This window comes from Calypte anna, chromosome 4, assembly GCF_003957555.1.
Source record: "Calypte anna isolate BGI_N300 chromosome 4, bCalAnn1_v1.p, whole genome shotgun sequence".
NCBI lineage: Eukaryota > Metazoa > Chordata > Aves > Apodiformes > Trochilidae > Calypte > Calypte anna.
The window spans coordinates 17,756,937-17,778,697 of NC_044247.1; the positions used below are offsets into that span (position 1 = coordinate 17,756,937).

General features: G+C 39.8%; 1 protein-coding gene across 3 annotated transcripts; it reads left to right on the top strand.

Moving 5' to 3' along the window:
* The first annotated feature begins 2,281 nt into the window (after positions 1-2,281).
* CHIC1 (cysteine rich hydrophobic domain 1) lies at positions 2,282-19,946 on the top strand. Of its 3 annotated transcripts, XM_030449293.1 has the most exons (6): positions 2,282-2,487; positions 9,060-9,114; positions 15,154-15,309; positions 16,989-17,045; positions 17,255-17,314; positions 18,064-19,946. In XM_030449293.1, exons 1-6 carry the CDS (start codon positions 2,282-2,284, stop codon positions 18,112-18,114), a joined length of 585 nt encoding a protein of 194 aa, XP_030305153.1. In that variant the 3' UTR covers positions 18,115-19,946. The 3 variants fall into 3 exon arrangements, with proteins under 3 accessions (XP_030305153.1, XP_030305156.1, XP_030305155.1); XM_030449296.1 differs by lacking the exon at positions 17,255-17,314; XM_030449295.1 differs by lacking the exon at positions 16,989-17,045 and having other exon boundaries at positions 2,303-2,487.
* The last annotated feature ends 1,815 nt before the right edge of the window (positions 19,947-21,761 follow it).

Consider the following 21,761-nt stretch of genomic DNA (forward strand, 5'->3'; position numbering starts at 1 on the left):
TTCTTAATTTGCTAATACCTCAGACACTTGTTATAAGGAGGTCACGCAGTGTATTATGCCAGAACTCTACAGTTCCTCAATTTTATCCTACAATTCAGCAAATCACCCCACCACTTGTTTGGGGACCTAGAAGAACTTATATCTTAATTCCACCAAACTTCTGTCACAAGGTCCATTTCAAAGTCTGTAACATGAGCTTATTTATCAAATTAGAACACAAGTTGCATTAAAATGAGGGCTTTCCAATTAAGCATCCATGATAACATTGCTGGACCTCTCACTGTTTGCCACATCTCCCACCACCTCCATCTCATTGTTGTCATATCTAAGGTCAGAGTTGTAAACCCTTGCAGAGAGGTCCATGGGTTCTCGCTTTCACTTCACAGCACACACGCTGCTTGTCTCTCAATTTTGTTTCAGTCTCCTAAAATCTAACAGTTCAATACTTGAACAAACTGAACATATGCAAGGAACAGCAAGTGGGCTTGGCTTTACAGCAGCCAAGGGGGGGGTGGTGTCCTAAGCACTCTAAAAAAAAAAAAAATCTAACACAAATCTTCTTAAAGGGCTTGATCCACCTCCCAAGCCAGTACACACACGCTCATCCCAGTGAAAGCTGGATCAGGCCAGCAGGACACAGTGTCACGACAATGTGAAACCCCAGACAACAACCCTCAGAAGCTGACTCTTTCATTCTTATTTATTATGGTTTCAAGACTTTCTTTCCATCTTCATAGACAAATGAAGATGAGGAGAAAACAGATTAGATAATGAATTATATAATTATTTTCTCTTTTTTTGGACATATTTATAAATAAAGCATCTTTTTAATAGTTGGTCAAGGCCACTTATTTTCTCTGCAATTCATCAAAGGTATTGCTAAACAAGAAAAACTTACTTTGACAAAAATGGAAAAACACAGAACATGTATTTTAAGTTTGTGACAATATCTTGTCCCTTTAATTATGATTTTTATTAGTTCGAATTACCTGCAGCTCCACATAGTATGGATAATGTGCTGAAGTAAGAGTACGAGGCATGGGTAAACTGTAGCTCATGCAATTTTGAGTCCAGAAGCAGCAAAAATTTTCAGTCAAGTCCACTACATTTTGCTGCACTCTAGAAAATCCTGTAAAACAGCAAAGACCATTTATGAGGAAAGCATTTTCCTAAGAGCAGCAGACAGGGATGGAGAAACATTTTCCCTCTTCTAGGGAAGAGTTGAGCTCCCTTCCTTGCAGCAGCTGTGGGCCAGGAATTCAGGTTTGGCCACATCACAGCCTCAACACGACTTCACAGTAGCTAACATAATTCTTGAAAAAGAAATAACCCAAACAACCCATAAACTCCAGAATGTTATTTCTGACTCCTATATTTCAATTACGAAGAAGAATATTTTTTTGCCCTGATTTCCATTTGTGGGTAACAATAATTAAGTGCTTAAACTTACCAAAAAAAAAAAAAAAATTTCCACCTGTGTGTCAGGTGAGGGGAATAATCCCTCAACTATTCTAAAAAAAAGATTTTTATTCCCCGATTTTGGCACTCCTCCTACGTGGATTTTTCTCCCCTCGCACCTCCCCATTACGCTGCACAGAACTCAATCCCCAAACCAAGCACCAAAAACCTCAAAACAAACACCTCAAAGCTGGGGGAAAATTCATCACCCACCCACCCACCTTCACCATGAAAACCATCCCCTTCCTCCCTTCACCTTATCCACCCCGCTGAACGGGACGAGAACCTGAGCAAGGGGGGAAAAAAAAAAAAAAAAGGAGAGGAGGAGGGGGGCTATTTTTATTCAGAATACCACAGAAAGACACCTGGAAAAGGGGGATATCCGCGGAGCAGCCGCAGCGGGGCCGAAAGGCGGGCGGGGGGTAACGCTCTCCCCTCAACGGTCACCGCGCGAGCCGGCGGGCGGCGGGAACGGGCACGCGCGCACCTCGCAGCCCCCTCCTTCTTCTCGTCAGCAGCGGCCCAGCCCCCTCCCCCCGCCGCCAGCCCCCCGGGGTGGCCACCACCTCCCGAGACACCCCCGGCGGCTCCGAGGCGGAAGGCGGAGACCCGCGTTCCCTCACGCCGCTGCGGGAAGGAAGGCAACGCGGCTCTCCGCACCGGGAGCCGAGGACGCCCCTTCCCGCCCTCCCTTCAGTGCTCCTCTCAGCCACGCGCGGGGGCGGACGTCATGTGCGCGCGGGCGCGGGGCTCCGCCCCCTCCCCGCCCCGGCGCGCGGTGCGCAGGCGCGCGGCGGTGGCGGGGCGGGGGGTGCGGGGTGAGATGAGTGTACTGCTGCCCAACATGGCGGACTTCGACACCATCTATGAGCTGGAGGAGGAGGGAGACGAGGAAGAGGAGGAGGAGGACAATAACAACAACGAGGAGGAGGAGGAGGAGTCCGAAGCCGTGGTGCGGAGCCAGGAGCTTCCCCGACCCCGCGACGCGCCGGATCCCGTAGCGGTACGGGGCGCCGGGCACATCACCGTGTAAGGAGGGGTGGGGGGCGATGTAGTGGGGAGGGGGCTGGCGGTGGGCAGGAGGCCGGGGTGGTGGGCAGAGGTTGGTGGCCCGGCGGGAGGACCGTACTGCCGGCCGGGGACAGAGCCACCCGGTGAGAGAGGGTAAGGAGAGGAGGAGGACCGAGCCCCATCGTCCCTTTTGCCGCCCCTCCGCTGTGGAAGGCGAGCTGCCCGCTTTGCCGGGATACACACACACACACACATATCCCCTTCCCTCCTTCCCCCATCACCTGTTCCGTGTGAGGAGTTTTGGTTTTTTAACGTGTTAAAACAGGGAACTTGGTGTTTTCCAGTTGGCAAGCCGGAGTCCTGACTGGAGGGCTGAAGTTCAGCTGGCTGGTGCGGTGCAGCCCTGGCTCTGCTTTTTCCAGACAATCTCTTAGGTTAAAAGATAAACGCCAGACGGAGCGAGGACCGGCAGGCTGTGCCAGCAGCTTCACTGGGGCCCTTCTCTGCCTCAGCTGAACCTCGGAGCCCCCGCACTGCACTGCAGAGGAGGCACACGGCTGTGCTGGACTTTATCTGCTCCAAACTTAGTTGTGAGTTTGGTTTAGGATGGTGGTTTTTTGGTTTGGGTTTTTTTTTGTCATTAGAAGGCAACGTGAGCCTGAGTGTTTGCCAGCGATTCAAACAGTTGGAACAGAAGGTGGGCAAACTATGACCTTGTGTGTAATGTGTACTGGTAGGGGTTTTCTTCATATTCCTACTCCTGCAAGTGGTGGAATTAACAAAAGCCCATCTGTAACAAGTTGTTGGTCCTTAGGTTCATTTTCATGGCAGGGAGGGAGGTATTCTTGTATTACAGAGATCCATCAAGCTTGTGTTGCTCTGGGTCTGTCTGTGGATTGCAGATAAGAATGCACGTTTCTCTCTGGAAATAGGTGCAGTGTGATCTAACTATCTGCAGCAAAAACACTGGGTGGGGAAGCTCTCTCCTCCTGAGAGAACCAGTGTTGGATTTGGTCCTGTGTCCCTCATGTAAGTCTGAAGCAGGTTTGCCTTGAGCTAGTGCCAGCGGGTAGTGCTCTGCTGCACCACTCTGTACTTGCTTGTCTTGGTGGAATTTCTTTCTGTCCTGACCCCAAATAACATGTGGCCTGACTGAAGAAGGGGCTGTAACACAAGCAGAATGATCAGAATACCACATTAGTTACCTGATTCTAGGCACTAAACGGGAAAAATGCGACACACTTATTTGCTTCGTCTGCTGTCGTGCCTCTTAAAGTGATGTCCCTTAAAGTTCCTTCTTGGCTTCAGCGTCTTTTGGGCATGGGCAGGAGCATCTCCAAGTACTCTGTCAATTAGTGATGACTACATCAAAAGAAAGCAATACCTGTCAGTGATGCAGAAATCATGAGCCAGCATACATACCCTTGTAACTACCTCAACTGAACTCCCAGCCACCTTATTTTCCCTTTTTTCCACTCCTCCCAGCTTTCTTCCTGTACCAAGTACACCTACCTCAGTGCTAGAAGGCAGCTTTTATCAATTCAGGTGTTTTTAAGTTTCCTTGTATCAATAAAAACAGCAGATGTTATCAATACAGTGCAATCAAACTGTGGCTACTAGAGAGTAATGCTAACCTTACTAAATGGGAAAGAGTTTAAGAGTTTCTTTTCTGGGTAGTATGGATCAGCTCTGAAATTCTGTCACTTTGATCACACGGCTGCTGATGCTTTTGAAATCAGTTGGCTTCAGGAGCAGCCTGCTCTAGTTACTGAAGTGAAATATGTCACTGAGTAAAACTTGGGTTTGTTTTCTGAACCTGTCTGCAATGCTGCTAATAAAAATTTCTGTCCTGACAAGTCAGATGCTCTCTTTAAAGAAAAAAAGAAAAAAAAAAAACCCAACACCCCAGTTATTTCTAAAAACCCATTGTTTTCAATGATTTTTCATCATTTTCAGATGCCTGTTCCCCATCTGACACTGGGCTTCTTGGGTACTACTTTTGGTGTATAGAGAAGAGATAATTATCTTATTCCAGAGTAATCTGGTCCAGCTTTTCATGTACATTCCTGCTTTAAAACTGCCAAGTTAGTAGATTCAAACTATGAATGTGTTTCTTGCATGAGCTTTTATTCTTATGACCTTGTCAGTGAGCTGCTGATCCTAACAGAGTTTTACTGCAGTATCCAACAGCACTAAACATAAATTCCAAGAATCTTCTGAGGGTTTTAGCTGGATCTTGCTTTTTCCACTGAGTGTTCTGGTGCATGTAAGAGTGCTGGTATGAAGTGTATTTGTTTCATTTTACTTGCAGAGTGCCTAGCAAAATTTATGCTCATCTTATTCAATGGTTGTTGTCTCTAGAAAATTCTTACTTTGTAGAAACCATCAGCTGTGTTTGTTTCCAGAAAGTTTCTGAATTTTACCACAGAGAAATCTGTAAGATGTAGTAAATGCCTTTGCTTCTGAAACTTCATTTGAAAGAGTAACAAACTCATTGTTTGCTGTTTCTGGTGTAGTCAGAGTGACTCTGATTTATGTATTCAGGAATCTCAAAACATTTTTAGTGAAGACTGAGTCATATGCCTACCAAAGCAACAGCAGTACCTTTCAAAAACAGGAGCAGTAAGCAAACTCTTAAGGTGTTTATAGAAGTTTATTTATCTGGTGCAGTTTTTCCATATCATTAAGACCACATGGATGGATGGTAATGAGGTAATGAAACAGCCATTAAGCTTATTTTTGCTTAAAGCTTGTTATGCAGCTTATTTCTACTAAACCCCCTCATTTTGGATGCAAGTTAACTTGCCTTTCATTCATTCCCTTGTGTTTTCTGTGGGAGTGCTTCAGGGATCCACAACCCAGGTGCTAATGAAAAGCATATTGTCATCAATTAGGGAAGAGCCAGGTGCTCTCAGTTGAGAGAAGATGACATTTGACTATGTCTGATGTTACTCCCATCTTCTGCATATTTTAAATAAGAGAATCTACATATTTAAAATAGCAAATGATCTTCCATTAGTTATCCAAACTTTGGTTTTCCAAACCAGTCATCCAGGGGGTGTAATAGTCTTCTCTAGTTCCGTTGGCTTAATTGGAAAAAAATCCTAGATTTGGAAGAGAAATGTGAAGTGTTCAAGGAGATTGCAGCTCAGGGGTCTTGGTTCTTGTCTCCTTTATTCTCTAGAGCAGGACAAAGCTGAGATGACTTGTCATAAAGAACAGTATGTGGGATGTGAGTTTGTCTGGTGGGGATGGGTTAAGGTAACCTGGATGAGGTGTGGGGAAAGGAGGCTGGAGAGAGCCTCTTGTATGAGACTTGACTGAACGTGTTCAGCTTGTGTAGTCTGGTAAGGCTGAGTACTCTATAAATACAGGAGTGGGATAAAATGAAAGGCTATTGAAGTTAAAAGAGAAAAAAAGAAAAAAAGATAAGGCACCTGTAAATATGTTTGTTCTACTCAGACTGTTTTCCAGGCTCTCCCTGTTTCAGTCCTGGGGACAAGAGGCTGTACTTCCTTATGCTTTGCAAGCTAATAGAAAGGCTTTTATAATGGGGTGCCTGTTGCAGGTGGGGTTTGCAGCTGATGGTTCAGGGTGTTCCTTTCAGCCTTTAATTTATGCAGGGTTTCTGAATGTATCTTCTTACAGCTCCCTGTGAGAGGTGGCATTCTGTCCTCTTCACAAATGGGGGGAAATGAGGTGACAGGACTTGCAATAAAACAAGGAGAGACAGAGAGCATTAGAAAGTGAGGTCATCCTAGTTGTGTTCCAGTGTTGTTGCCTATGGGCAGCAGTGCTTTGCTTTTAGAGATGTTTGTGTCATTCAGCAAGAAAATGGCAACTGAAGTGTAAGGGTGACTTATTTGAATTTCTAAATGTTAAGACTTTGGGCAGCTTACACTGAAGACTCAGAGAACTGAAAGCTTGGAGCCCAGAAATAAGATCTGGTGTTTGAAATAATTTAAAGGGCAGGTACTGAAATTTATTTGGCATTGTGATTTTTAAATGTACTGAATTTTAGAAGACTTCCTAGGCAAAAACATGCTGCATCATTTCCCTGTTGCAGAAGATCTAATGAACTTACACATTTCTTAATCGAGGCTTAAACTTTTTTTGCATTCAATATTCTAATAACCCTTCAGTACTTTTACCAAGTTGCTTACAGAGCTCTATAAATATACAAAATTCTGCTTTGCATATTGCTTAAGAAATTATGGTTTTATTTGGTTCTTGAAGTCCCCTGCCCCCATGTGTTAGGACTTCAAGGCTTCTGAATTCTGTGGTAAATCATCATGAGGGTAGTCTTTAAAACTTCTAGAGACACTTTAATAAAACTATGCTGAAGGTGATGCTGACTAAATGCAGTATTATATTTGCAGTGTAGTCAAAACCTTTTATATTATTTCAGCCATTTCCAGGTGTGGAAGAGATGAATTTCTGTAACTGAGGTTTCTTGGGTGTATTATTATGGAATGGAACGTTTTGGCAACATTGGGTGTTAAATATGCCTCATGACATCATCAGCCTTCATATTTAGCATCATAAAATGTACTGTAAAAGCTAAGCAGAAAGCACTGATTCTTGTTATTCCTTATGGAAATGGGTGATGCAATGGGAATTTTAATGCCTATATAATAAAGGACACTACCTATGGCTTAAAGGGTTTGAACTATGAATTTTTGAAGGTCAGAAGAGTGTTGTGGGGAAGTGCTGGTACACATCTGCATTTTGGTTTTTCTTTTGCTGTTTCCTAGGCACCTGCTACTGACCACTGTAAGAATCAAGTGTTCTGGGCTAGGTGGGCCTTTGGCACGAAATGGGTAGAGAAAAATAATTCTGCAGCATTATCTGAACTTGCTAGTAGTAGATCTGTCTGATTGCTACAACTTTGTCATCATTTCAGGTAGTTTCATTGCTGATAAACAGAAAAGTCCATATTCCTCCAAACAGGCTTGTGTAAGTGCTTCATATTGTTAGTTGACTTTTTCTGGAGTTTTTAGGCTGAAAAGATGACCTCATTGCTCTTCAGGCATCCTTAGAAAGAACAGATATAACAGAACCTGGAAGATTTCAGCTTGAAAATAAAAGCTACAAAATGTGGAGCCTGACTTGCCAGAATACATTCACAGGGAATGGAAATGGGCTTCTGAGTAAGCTTTGTGCTTGCCTAAAATCTCCCTGGGTTTCCTCTTTGGTTTTGTAGCACTAATTTAACATCCTGGCTTTCCAGTTCTCTTGAATATGCAGCAGCCCATGTGCTGCCCCTCAGTCCCCTCACATTCACTTCTGCAAAGTGAAAGTGAAAAGTTCAGTGAAAATCTGCTGAATGCAACAAACACAAGCAGGTGGCTGCTGGGTATAGTGCTTAGGTAAGAGGCAAAGGTTGAGAAACAGTTCAGCTAAGATCTGCTCTTCAGGGTTTTTTTAAATGTTTAACACAGCTTCAGTATGCTGCTTTTTACAAGAGTCAAAGCTGTAACTTAAATTAGCCAGATGAGACCAATTTTCAAGTCTTCATCAGTGTTGTTGGATTGGATTTCACCAATATTATTAATGAACATTTCCATTCATTTACTGGGATTCTAAAGACAACACAATTTTATTATGCTTCTCCTTTAAGGTTTATTTTACATTTTTGTATATGTCTAAACAAGCTACATTGGATTTGTGAACTTTTACACTGCACCCAGTTTACTGGTAATTTATATATTAAATAATGATGGGGGACTGAGGACATTTTGTGTAAATGACCAATAAGGAGTACATCAGGTGTCAGTTTGAGCAAATACTCTCTCCTCAGAAGGTTGTTCCTATAGTAATTATTACAATACCAAATGTATTTGTGCTCCTCTTTTTTTTTTCTTTTTTGGCTGTGATCCTTTTGGGCTTTTTCTTTTTTTGAAGAAAAATTCTCAGGAGATGGTTTAGCAGAGCTGACAGTGAATTTGATGTGGAGGTTTACATGCCAAGTCTTGCTCCCTGGAGGTTTCACTGATCAGAATCTTGCTCCATAAGAACAGTCACAGTGATATCTAAGACTTTGTTTTCTTAAAGCTCATAGTAATTTTAAAGCTGTTATTTGTGTAGGTTTTTACCTGTTTTGTGTGAGATAGTTTAACTCAGCCCAAAGTAGTTTATTAAAATTATGTGATGATAAATGTTGCTGCTGCTGCTGCTGCTGAATGGGTTCCTTCTAAGTAGCTTTATCTGTTGCATGTGAATAAATGCATGAGCAAGAAAAATAGCAGTTAAAGGATTATTGAATATTGTAAGACTGGAATTTAGTAGCTGGAGGTTTTTTCTTAAAGAAAGCAAAGATTGAAATATACTCCCATTTACTTGTTAAAGAATTTTTGCCCTTTTAGGGACTGGGAGGTATTAAAGAGACCAAGCTGAATTTCTTACCAATAATACACAAGAACTTGTATAAACTTAGATTGAAAGCTCACACAATAATGCAGTAAGGGCAAAAGAAGGTAATAGTTGGGGTGGTTTGGGTTTTTTTAATACAAAATCTATTGCATTTTTTTTTAAGGGAAACAAAACTAAGTTAGGTGGAATATATTTTGTTTGTCTCTTTTGTTTTCAAGGTTTGGCTTGAGCAACAAGTTTGATACAGAATTTCCTTCTGTTCTTACAGGGAAGGTAAGTGTGAGATTAAACTGTTCTTACAAATTTGTGCTCATGAAAACACAGTGCAGCACAGAACAGCACTGAAGACTGTCGAATTGAATCTCCTGTATGACCTAGCTGCTTGATGCCCACTCTTTGTACTTTGTCAGTAACAAATTTTGTTTCTTTCACCCCAAAGGGAGGAAGGCTCAGGGTAGCATCACACTCTTCTCATACAGGCAATCTACAGGAAAGCAAGACTCACTTAACCTGGGGTCTCTGCTACCTCCTGTGTGAATTAAATCATTTCACATGCTGGCCCTCTCTGTAATATATCTGTAAAGCCTTAAGTTTATGCCTAGGTAGATCTCTGGGAGGAGAATCTCTTTTATCAAAAGCCCTAGGGAACACAACATGATAGTGTTAAATCTACAAATCAAACAGCTTCTTTAGTAGATTTTCAGAAATACAGTAGCTGTTTAGTTCTGAAAATCAGTGGTGACAAGCAAGAAATATTCATTTGTATCCATTAATAAAGTCTTGTAATTATTTTTTTATTGTCCTAAATTAATTCCATAATTGGTTTGGGATTTGTTTTTAGACTTTTAGATTGTGAATTATTTTTCTCGTTTTATTTTTTATTCTTTTTGCTGTTTCACTCCCCAGTGCTTTTCTTTGGCTTCATTTTCTATCCTCCCTGTGTATCTTTTCCAGAACTTGTGAGGAAAAAGTTTCTTTGGCTCTTACTACTTTCTGTGATGTCATCCCATACAACTACACTACCTCTGCAGCCTCTTGCAGTAGCTGTTGAGTCATGTTAACAATATCCAAAAATGCAGCTGGATGGCATTTCCTGGTTCTGCCAAACCCATCTGAGGTTTTTCTCCTTTATTTCCACCCCGGAGTGTAATGAATAAAATATTTGTGTTGAATGTATCCAGGTTTTTGGCCGCAGTACAATTGAAAAGCAAGTTGCTTATTTGGAGTTTTTAGTTGTTAAAAAGCAGCCTTGGGAATTCTGGCATTGCTTCAGGATCTCCCTGAGCTCAGAAGGAAGAATTTTTCTGATTGTGTCTAATTGAGGGATGATGATGACAACGTTTGCATTTCCCTGCCTTGCATGTCTAAGGCTTATTCTTTCCTGCAAAGCATTTTCTGATCACTGAAAAGCCACAATCCACTTTTTGAAAATACCATTTTTCATGGGTTTTTTAGCTAAGTTGTAGTTTCTTATAAATAAGCCTTTAGAAAAAACCTAGCAGGAAATGTTATAATTTGAAGGCATAATTTCTTCCCTTTCTGTCTCTAAAATATATTTGTGCATTGAAAAAAACAAACCTACTTCTAAGCCTACTCTTCTTAATATGAGCATCAATGTCTGTCAGATTTTCCACTTGATTGTTCTCCTTTTGTTAAATAGACTGTGAACAAAAGTTTAATTTAAAGTTCAGCTGACTGCTTGGACTTAATTTATCAAAGAGAGGCAAGAGGAAGTTCTTCTCCTTGGCATTTACCTGTCTTGTTCTATAGCTCAAGTCAGTGTCAACATAAATCCCATGAGGAGGGATTTGCTTCTGCTGCTCAGAGGCTTGATATCCTGTTATCTTTTCCTCATATGTGGATTCCAGGGGCTTTCTGAGTAAGAAGACCTTGAAAGTAAATTAGTTCCCTTCTGTCAGGGGAAAACACCAATCAGATGAGCCAGTAAACACAGTTCTTCTTACTGCCTGCCACACTGCCATGAAAGGCATAAAAAAACCACAGTTGTGGCTTTTTTGGTTTTTAATAGTTTCATGAACTGCAAGAAATAAGTAATCTGCTACTTCCTCTGGTTATGGCAGTCAGTCATCTTTATCCTTTTGGAAACTGAAAACTCCCTTTTTCTGCAGTAAGAAGTTTTTCTTCAAGTATCCTGATAAATAATTCACAATAATAAGCACTGCAGCCCATTGATGCACCACTCTAACATCTTTTACTGTTCTTCAAATACAAATGTTCACTTTTGATGAAGCCAGATTCTGAACAGACTGTTTATATTAACAATTTGTGATTAAAATATTTGCTGGGAACTTGCAGTAGTACACAGCTTGTGCAAGGCAGTGTCATACTTTATGTAGAAGGTCTGTATAATGTTGAGGTTAATGGCTTTGTTGTCCACTCTGAACTGATGTTAATAATATATCCCAGCTGCTCAAGGAGTGTAAAAGATGAAGCCAATAGGTGGGGTTGATGGGTTTTCTTTTTCAATAAATACAGATGAAGATCTAGGATTTTAGAGGCAGAATAAAAATCTAGCAAATGCACAACAAGAATCCTAAGCAGACAAAACTATCTAGCTACATCTCTCTCCCAGAAGCACTGATATTTTGGATTTATGCTCTTGGATAGTCTTAGGAATTCACTTCAGCTCCCTCACTCTCAGTTTACCCATCTACATAATGATGGTATTAAGTCTTCCACTAGTCTGCTTTTTTAAAAACCTGGAATACCTCACCTTCACTATGCATGTATTTACATCTTAAATATTTAATTAGGACATGCTTCTTCTGGGGAGAGGTAAATATAAATATTTGAGGATAAAAACAAAATTATTTGAGGCAATAAAACACTAAAAGAAGGGAAAATTTCAAGTAGGTCAAATGCTGGGCCTGGCTAATTCAGCTGAATTGACTTAATATTTATCTTGCAGGATGAGACTCCAACTTCAGCTGGTTTGTAAATACTGAGCAAGGCTTTCAAGGAGTGCATTCTTGTCATGGGAATATTTTAAGAAAACATTTGACTACCTACACTTAATGCAGAGGCAATATTTAAATTTGAATCATGTGATTGGACTTTGGCCTAAATTTACATTTTGGCTAATTTTAAATTCTGCATTTTTACAGGATTATTAATTCTTTCAAAAGAAGGATTAAAAACCTTGTAATGCTCCTCATGATCTGTGGCACAACAGCATACACTGTCCCAGGTGACAAGAAAATGATGGAGGCAGCGAACCTTAGGGAAGAAAGTGGAGTTTCCTGCCCTGATCTTAAAAGAATAAAGGTCCTACTCAGAGATGACTGTGCAGTGCAGGGAAACCATAAATGTGGTCTTGGTATTGTGATCCTCCTGCAGCATGTGATGGATAGGGTTTGTGATCATGATTGAAGAGAAAGATCAGGCCTGCTGGGCTTTACTTGCTCTCTTCCTGTGTTTGTGGATTCTCTTGCATCCTGTTGTAAAATATTATGACACCCTCTCCTTTCCTTTTATGTTTTCTTTTTTTTTCCCTCTCCCTTAAAGACCTAAAAGGAACTAATGTGTCTTTACAAGGTATACTGCACAGCCAGGAGCTATGTACTTATCTCCTTCTTTTCAAGACCCGGAGAGAAAAGAGACTTTTTCCCAAATTCCTCAAACCTCGACTTCCTTAGGGACCTTTCTTTGTGCAGGAGGTGCTGTTAATTCTCTGTTTCTTTGAAATACGTTTGTTGTTTCTATTTATCTTTCAATATTGGTGCCTGCAAGAAAGGCAAGATTTAAAATGATGCCAGAAAACAGAAAAAATTACTTGGTGACCATTTTATATGTGTACCATTTTATAATTAAATTATAGAAGTTATTTTATTTATGGATATTTAATTCTTTGTCAATCTACAACTATGCCTAAGTTCTACTACGCTGTAAGCTGAGAGCAACTGTGTTTTGCTTCTGTTTATCACAGAATGAGGCTTATCTTGGTCAGCCATTCCTTTTATTTCAAATGAAGATTTGTCACTGAGTGACAGAAATATTTATAGTGATTGCTTTCTTTGAAAGAGATAAGTGTATCCCAGTGTTTGGTTGCCATCTGAAGTAATTTCCTCTTATGTTACAGCTAAAGAAATTCACTTTTACACAAAAGTAACTGGTGCAGTGGTGTTTTCATTGTACTTTCTGAAGGTCAACATCTTACAAAAATCTCTAAAAGAGAAATTTTCTCTGTGTCTTGGTGGCCTCCCCAGTTGGTTTCCAGTTTAGGCATTGCATTCACAGTGGTATTCTTTACATTGTTTTTTAAAAGTAGCATCAAGCTTTTACCCTGATGTGTGGACACTGATGCCCATAAGAACAGCCCAGAAGTAGGGAATCTCACCGTCCTGCTGATTTCTTGTTAGTTCCCAAGCTTTTCTGCCAGCTGTGTTGGGAGAATCTGGTTGACTTCTTTTTTATGTTAGATTTTGTCACTGATGAGGTTTCTTCATGTGCAATTGAATTCTAGACTGTGTGATTCTGTTGTCTTTGGTAGGTTTGTACAGCTGTATTTTGGAGTTGGGCTGTGTTACTGTCAAGGTCCAGTAAACTTTATGTCTAATAGAAAAAGAAGAATCTCTTTTCTTAGTGGGATTCATTGCAAAAGGGCTCATTGTCAGAGAGATCTGTAAAACCTTCTGTTTCAGATACATGCAAGTACAGGCTAGTTTTCTAAATGATAATCTGGTTTTTGGTCTCCTCATTGAAAACACCCTGATCCATGGGATATCTGGGTTTTTTGCCATTTTCTTTCTTTCCTTTTTTTTTTTCCATCTAAAATGTCTGTTATAAGATAAACTTCAATGTTGATGTCTCTGTTAACCTAATACAAACAAAGCAAGTAAATAAATTTCATATGTAAAAAGAATTACAAAAAGTTGTCTATTTAGCACGGGGGAGGGGAAGTCTGTATAATTACAAACTAAATACTTTGTGTACTTATCAATTCCTGCTATAAAATAACCCCAGTGTCATTGTTCTTAGATCACAAACTGTAGTCCTGGCTTGTGTACAAACCCAGATGAGCCCTGATTCGATACTGCCTGCTGACCTGAATGGCCAGGAAACAGATGTTGCATTTATTTACTCCCTTTCCTGCAACGTTTTAGTCAATTTGGCTTTGTGGATGGGAGGAGGTTGCAGGATCAGGTCCTCTCCATTTCCTGTCCCATCATTTTGCTCCTGGGGTGGAAGGAGCCTTTGTCATGAAATTAACACTTCTGTTGTCACCACCCTTGTTTGCAGAACCAAAACCAAGAGAGTTGGGCTTGCTTGGTTGGAAGAATTAGGGAGTAGTTGCACAGCTTTGTGTACAGATTCAATCTAAGGGTGTTTTTCTTCAGCATGGCAACAATTACTTAGTAAAGATTCCTGGGGTTTTTGGGGTTGTTTGGTTTTGGGTTTGTTTTTTGAGTTGTGCCTGACCAATCAGGTCTGAAGTTGGATCTGATGATTCTGCTTCATGTGCTGAAATGATGGATGGTGTTCCAGTCAGGAGTACAGACTTGAGAGCTGATGCCATGAATCTGACTTTGACTTGTCAGGTTTAACAGATTCTGCAGAGGGATTTGAGGTGTGTAAATAGGTAATTGCTGTCACTCTTTTTTAAACAGCCTGCTGCTGTCAGAGAGAGGGGACTGAAAATAATTTTCAGATAGAAACCATGGCTCTGTGGTTCCACTGTGGCTCTGCAGTGGCAATCTATAGAAAATATTGAGTAAGTTCTGCTGAATGCTTCTTTATTTAAACAAGTTGTTTTTTCAGCAGCTAGGCTTGATTCATAACCTGGGACACAATGCATTTATTTGCCTTGAATATTATCTAGTCTATGTCTTTCCAGGCTTCCCTAATTTAGGAAGAAGCCACAAATGAAGTTGTGGCTTCATGTTGATATTGACCACTTCAGGAATTCATTTGTGGACAGAGTGTAGAATTGCATTGATATGAAATTAATTGGGACAATATTATCCCTTTTTTTTTTTTTTTTCTGTGTGGCACACAAGCATTTTTACTTTGAAGCTGCCCCACATTCCCTTGGAAACCAGATGTATCCTTCCTCCTTTGGTCAGTGTATAAGGATGAAGCTGTTTATCTAAGTGATACTTAGCTTTTGAATGCAAAGTATGTAACAGAAATTAATATTTTAGAGGAAAGTGACTTGCTCACTGGGTGACTGTTGTTTTAAAGATGGAGTCATATTTTATAATGGCATTATGCTTCAACTTAACCTGTAGGGGCAATTATTGAGCAAATACACCTGTAATGGTTTCCCACTGAAGTTCAGCACTTTGCTTGCAGGTTGCCCCTGAAGAATTCAAGACCAGCATCAGTCGTGTGAATACCTGTTTAAGAAAGAATCTCCCTGTCAATGTCAAATGGCTGCTTTGTGGCTGTCTGTGCTGCTGCTGCACACTGGGCTGCAGCCTGTGGCCTGTAGTCTGTCTTAACAAACGAGTAAGTAGCTTTCATTCTTCCTACTCTATTTATTTTGCCATTCCTGATAACATTAAATAATGTTTAATAGCGTCATCTCCATTTCAAAACCCTTTCTTGGGTCTCACTTGCATTCACAGGGTTGTACCATTTTCCATCCCTTAAAAAATAGAAAAAATCTTTGTTGATGAAATGATACCAAATTGCCAATTGAATGAAAAGTGGCAGGAAGAGCTAATCCCATCTCAGTTGGAAGAACAGGAGGGAGTATGTGATAACCTAAGTTTCCAGGATTTTCTGAAGGTCTCAGAATTGAATTGAGTGCAGAACTGGACCTTGACCTGCAAAGTCTGACTGACCCCAAGTATGTAACAAATACCATAGCATTTCAGAGCTGAGGTGTGACAGCTTTTACAGTGCTGTTTCTGTTCAGAACAAACAGGAATTTGTTTTCTATCTGGGAAGTTTAAAGATTTCCTTTTTTTACTTCCTCAACAGAAAATTGACAGCTCTTGCAGTCAGGTCCAAAGTAATAATTCTGAGAAGCACTTTAGCATTATCAAGTAGACATGATTCTGATTACTTCTGTGGTTTACACTTAAATCAATTCCTCACAGCAGTAAATGTTTAGGAAATTTCAGTATAGTATAGTGACATTATTTGCAGCTACATAGTTTTTAAGACATGTAGCCATAAAATCTTACCATCCACAAACAATATTATGTAGGTGCACTAAGGAAAAAACCAACTCTCCCAATTGTTAATTGAATTACAGAAAAGATTTTAGGTTAAAGATCTTGGCTGAAAAGCAATGCTTCTTTTGAGAGTTTATGCTCTTTAATAAAACAATCTGAAAGCAAATAATAGGCCTTGCTTTTCAGAGGAAATAAAACAAGTCATATATCAAACATTCCATCTGCATTGAAAAAATAAAACTGAACAGTTGCATTGACTTACAACTGGCATTGAGGTTATGGTTAAAAAAAAAAAAAAGAAATGCACTAAGGGCATGATAATGTTAAGTTGTGGGACTGCTAATTACTGCAGCCTGGATCACTCAAAAGTCACAGGTCATGTTTTAGCTTCTTTTAATTGTCTATATAAAGATTCTTGCAGAGGAACCTGCTTGTCATTATTAGTTTTAGCAAAGAAAATGGTGTGTGGAATTCCATGGCACGTCATGCAGAAACTAGAGGAAATCATCAGAGTGGTCTTTTTGCTACCTTAAAGAAAAAAATCACTGGGGTCTTGATTTTTTCAGGACTCAGATAACAAAACATTGGCAAAATCTGGAAATATACATGTATGTAAATTACAAGTTGTCAGAAAAGCACCTGCAGCATTTGGCTAGGAGAATGTGGGAAATTCTGTTTTGTTGGCTTGGTTGTGATAGACAGAAATACTGAATTCAGAAAGATCTCTTACTGAGTAAATTAGCTCTGGGAAACTTGTAGTTCTGAGTTAACAAAAAAACCTGGAGATGGGTTTTGTTGCTTTTTTTTTCTTTTTTCTTGAAGATCTGATGTTGAGTGGTGGGGAACTGAAATAGCTGGACTTCCATTTATAATTTCTCTTTTGCTTGGTTCTACTTTTGTAAAACTAACTTATTTTAAATTATTCTTAAACCAGAAATACAAAGGTTATTCTGGATGGGAGTGGCTACTGAACCATTTGTAATACAGTTTTGACTTATTTTTTAGACTAGAAGATCAATTCAGAAGTTGTTAGAATGGGAAAATAACAGACTATATCATAAGGTAAGAAAAGTTAGAATGCTTTTCTTCAGCTTTGAGATAGTAAGGCTGTATTTGCATCATTTACGTGTAGGAATTGCTTTGTACTGGTCATAAACCTGTGCCTGAAGTGTTCCAGATCCTACTAATTAGATACTGACAACACTTGTTGTTGATTACTCATCAAATCAATGCTGGGGTCTGCATTAATCCTTTGATAATTATTTTCTTAGCTGGGTTTGCACTGGAAACTGAGCAAAAGGAAATGTGAAACCAGCAATATGATGGAATATGTAAGTATTAGTATTTCTTTGGGTTTCAACATAACTTGATTTTCTAGAGCAAATCCTTAACTCACCAGACTGTCATGTGTCTGAAAAAAACTCTCTCAATGTTCAGTTGTCTGAGAAACCTCTAAAGGCCACTTTGAGCAAGAGCATCCATACTGAGCCTTAAAAATTGTCACCACTAAACCTGTTTTCATAACAATTTTATGTTTGCACTGTGGGTACTCTTGGTTTTGGCTGTAATTTGTAATGAGGAAGAAGACCCATTTGGACTTGGTGTGATTCCCACACCAGCCTGAGGTTCTTTAACACTTACCCACCTTTTCCACTGGTAATTCCTCATTACCTTGATTGAATTCTCTGTGCAGAAATATTGCATTTTACAGCAGTGTGTGTTGTGTTTCAAATATATTTTTCTTTGCTAGCTCTGAATTTCATAAAGTTTTAACCAAGGAAAGCAGAATTTGAACTATTTCTGTGGGCCTGCTTCTCCCCCATCCACTTTGATGTATAGCCATGAAAATTAAATAGGCTTGAGGAAGAGAGAGAGTCACCCCCAAAAAATTCAAGTGTCCAGAAGCCTTGCATTTCAGAAGGGCTGAAATCTTGGCTTTGTTCCTCTGGGGAACGTTCCCTCCTTACAGAACATTTCAGATGTGTTTAGTGTTACATGCTAGCTAATGTTGCACGGGAATTGTGTCAAAGGATTGAACTTGTTGGTTACTGTGTTCTGTTCTTTTTCCCTTCTTCAACAGGTTATACTAATAGAGTTCTTACCAAAATATCCCATATTTCGACCTGACTGAGGAACAGCATTTGGTCTTTCATCTAACCTGTCATTTTCTACCCTTAGTGCCTTGTAGATGATTTTGGAAAGAAGATGGTCTACTTTGCTGTGACTTTAAAAATGTTCTTCAGTAGAATATCTTCCTTGCTATGTTACTTTCTTTTGTTAAGAAGAGAAGAATTTGCACATTTTTTATGTTAAACGAGGCTTCTATGTTGCACTCTGAATTTTTAACTGATAATAGTTGCCACTAGGGATCTAACATCAGTGCTGCTTAAACTTGTTCTGAGCATGCTGCCTTATTCATTTCTGTATTTGCTGTCCTCAAACATGCATCCTAGTGCTGTGTCATACTCTTATTTCATTCTAAACGTTGAAATCCTATAAACCCTCAATATGAGATGTCCAGGTAAGCATCCAGTAGTAATGATTTTAGTAGAACCTGCTTGCATAGGACTTGCAATCAACAGCACTGGTTTTCTCCTGCACTTTGCAAAATCATCATTTACATTTAGGGGGTTGTTTTTACCTGCTATGGATTTGTAAATATTGACTCTCTGCATAATGTAAAGTGTGGTATGCCAAGGTTTACAGAATGTAATATAGCTCTTACTCTATTGCCAACTGGCCAACATTGTTTTATTCATTACATTTGCTAGGATCCCTCCTGACTGTACAGACCCATCCACACGCTGTTTTTATGGTAAAGCCATAATGAGTTTGTACATACTGTCAGCTGTGTAGGGCTCGGTTGCACTTTGTTCAGTGGTTGGATGACAAATGCAGAGCATTTCTGGTTTTTTCAAGTATTTCAGGTGTTGTTGGCAGCACCTGAAATAGGAAGCTCAAGTACTCTTCACCTTTGAAAAAGTTACATTTGTGGGGTAGGCAGAGGCTGCTGTTAGCAAAATGTCCTAAAGTCTCTTTTTATGTTGGGAATATGTGGATGTCAAATTTTCTTTTGAAGTAAGGAAAAAAAATGTTTAAAAATTGGAGACCTTCTTTACTAAGGAGAAAAATTTTGAGCAGCCAAATCAGAGCTGAAGTGTAACACTTTACTTTTGTAGTGTGGCAAAACTTCAACATTTTAAGAGTTTTCCAGTGGAAATCAACTTTATCTCAGTTAGAACAGTGTTGCAAAATAGGAAGTGGGTCAGTTGAAAGGGTTCATGCCTATGTTTTGGTATTCAGACAGTCTGAAGAGCTCCAAATGCCTTGTGGAATTCACAAGTATTTTTGGGTTTATCCCTGTTTTCTTGAAGGGAACTAAATGTAGAAAAACTTCCTGTGATGGCTGGCCTAAGCAGGATCACTTTGTAATAGGAAAATTGCTGCAAGTTCCCATTCCTTTCCTAACTAGAAATAAGAAATTGGACAAAAATCAGCAGGTGGCTGAGTATCTGCAAGGTGTGTTCAGTATCATCATCCATGCCCAGGCTTTTCTTTGCAGCAACTTGACTCCTTGTGACATCATCCCAAGTTGCTTTTTAATTTCAGGGTGACTTGGGATTTCCTCTGAATGTATTTGCATCTTTTCAGTATGCAATATTGTATTAAAATACAGTATTTGTAAGACCATTGCATTCTAGTAACTGTAACAGGCCAGATTTCTTGTTTCAGTGTTTACAGAAGGCCAAGTTTTATGCAACTTGTTACAAGTTTTATGCTATTCTTACTGTACAGCTGAGTGTCAGACTCCAGAGCTTGCAGTAGTTTACAACCACAGACTGATGCTTCAGATTCTGAAATCTGTGTACTTGGTGCAGAGGCTTCATTTGACTGGGAGGCTGGTGACAATTAACTGTAATTTTATTTGTAACATAATGAATAAAAAACCTGTGGTGTTTGACTTTAACATTAGCTACACCTTGCAGCTCGGATTTCTATCACAGAACCAAGCAAAGTGTTCTCTCCAATTTATTTTTTTTGGTGTGGGGGGAAATAATGTTGACTGGAAACAGAGAAAATACTGAATGGCAGAAAAAATGCAGAGCAGACCAAAACTGAAACAGCAGACCCAAGTCTATATGTTTCTCTTACAAGTATGTTTCTGGAGCAAATGAAGGGAGCTTAGTTTAATGAAGAGAACAATGGAAGTTTCTTTCTGTTATGCCAGACCTTTGTTAGTGATTTTCTTCTTTTGTGTAAGAAACTCAAGAAATCTCAGCAGCTTCTAGTCTTCTTCTTTATGTTTTCAAAATGTTCTTTTCCAGTGGGGAGAAGAGGCAAGAGAGTTCTAGGAGCTGCCAGCTCAGTGAATGCTGAGCAGTCCTCGGTCTCCCTGCTGAAAAGAAATCCTCCTCAGCCTTTGCTGACTTCATCATATTTAATTCAGAATTTCTCAGCCTGATTTGTTCCTGTGAGGTGCTGTGCCAAGCTGAAAGAATACCCTGAGCTCCATGAGCCCTCAGTCCCTCTGGACTGCTCCCTGCTTGCCCCGTGCTGTGATATGTCCAGAGATCCAAGGCAAGAACAAGATCCTGGCTTTGCTTTCCCTCCCTCATCCATCCATCCATCCATCCATCCATCCATCCCCTTCCCCTGGCTGCTCTGCTCACAGCAGATTGTCTGCCCTTGGGTCTCTGCTGGGAACCAGGAGGCATTGAAGCACAGAACATTCCTTTCTAAAGTTTACATTTTTAAGTATGTAAATTCCAGACGTATTACTTTGTCCCTGAGTTATTAGCTGTAATAGTCTTCAAACCATGAAAGGGTCTCTTTTTTTTTTTTTTTTTTGTGTTTTAATAGACATTTAAATATGTGGCCATAAAGCAACTGGGAAAGAACATGAGAGCCAAAACTGCCATTTAGAGTAAGCTTCATGTTTTAATAAGTAGATAAATTTGCATTAAAATGCAAAACCAGCATGCAGTATTATATTTGCATCTGAAAGACACAGGTTCCATAGCTCACTTAAAGATGAAGGCAGCTGTAAGTACTGCTGTGAACTCTGCACTTCTGCTCTGCCTACAGGTTCTTTTTTGCCTGGGCTATCCTTTGCTTTAATATAAAAACATTCAGGGGTAGCTGTATCAACAGAGACTGGAAAAGCTCCTTTTTGACAATAAGTCACCTTGAATTAGTAAACCTATTTATGAAGGATACTTGTTAATTGGAGAAATAATTTGTAGCAATGTAAGAGGTTACTGTTAGCAAAGTGTAGTGGAAGTGGTAAAGTGCCTTGACTGGTTCCAACAAAAGAAAACCTGCAGAGAGTAAGGAGAAAAGGGAACTAGTAACTATCAGTAGTGTGAGTTTGCAGCAGATTTTTAAAAGTAAATACTGTTTACCAAGTCAGTGTTTAGTTTTTCATACAAACATGTTGACACTAACTTTCCTTTTGAGTTTTTACCTAGGAAATACTTGGGTTTGTGTCTAGTTTTTGTATCTGAGGAGTACTGAAGTATTAAAGACTACTGGCAGAGCATCAAAGCTTTTGCCTACTGATTCCCCACCTGCATCTGTGAAGTTGTTTTACCAGAGGAGGGAAAAAAAACGAAGAGTTCTAAAACAGGAACAGACAAGCCTAGGAAGTGTGGATGCAGTTGTAGATGGGTGACTTTAAAAGAGAAAAGAGTTCTGCTAAATCTGGTATGGTGTTGATAAATAAATTTAAAAATATTCCTGTGCTTTCCTTGCTAGGTACAAAACTCCATATGCAGACCC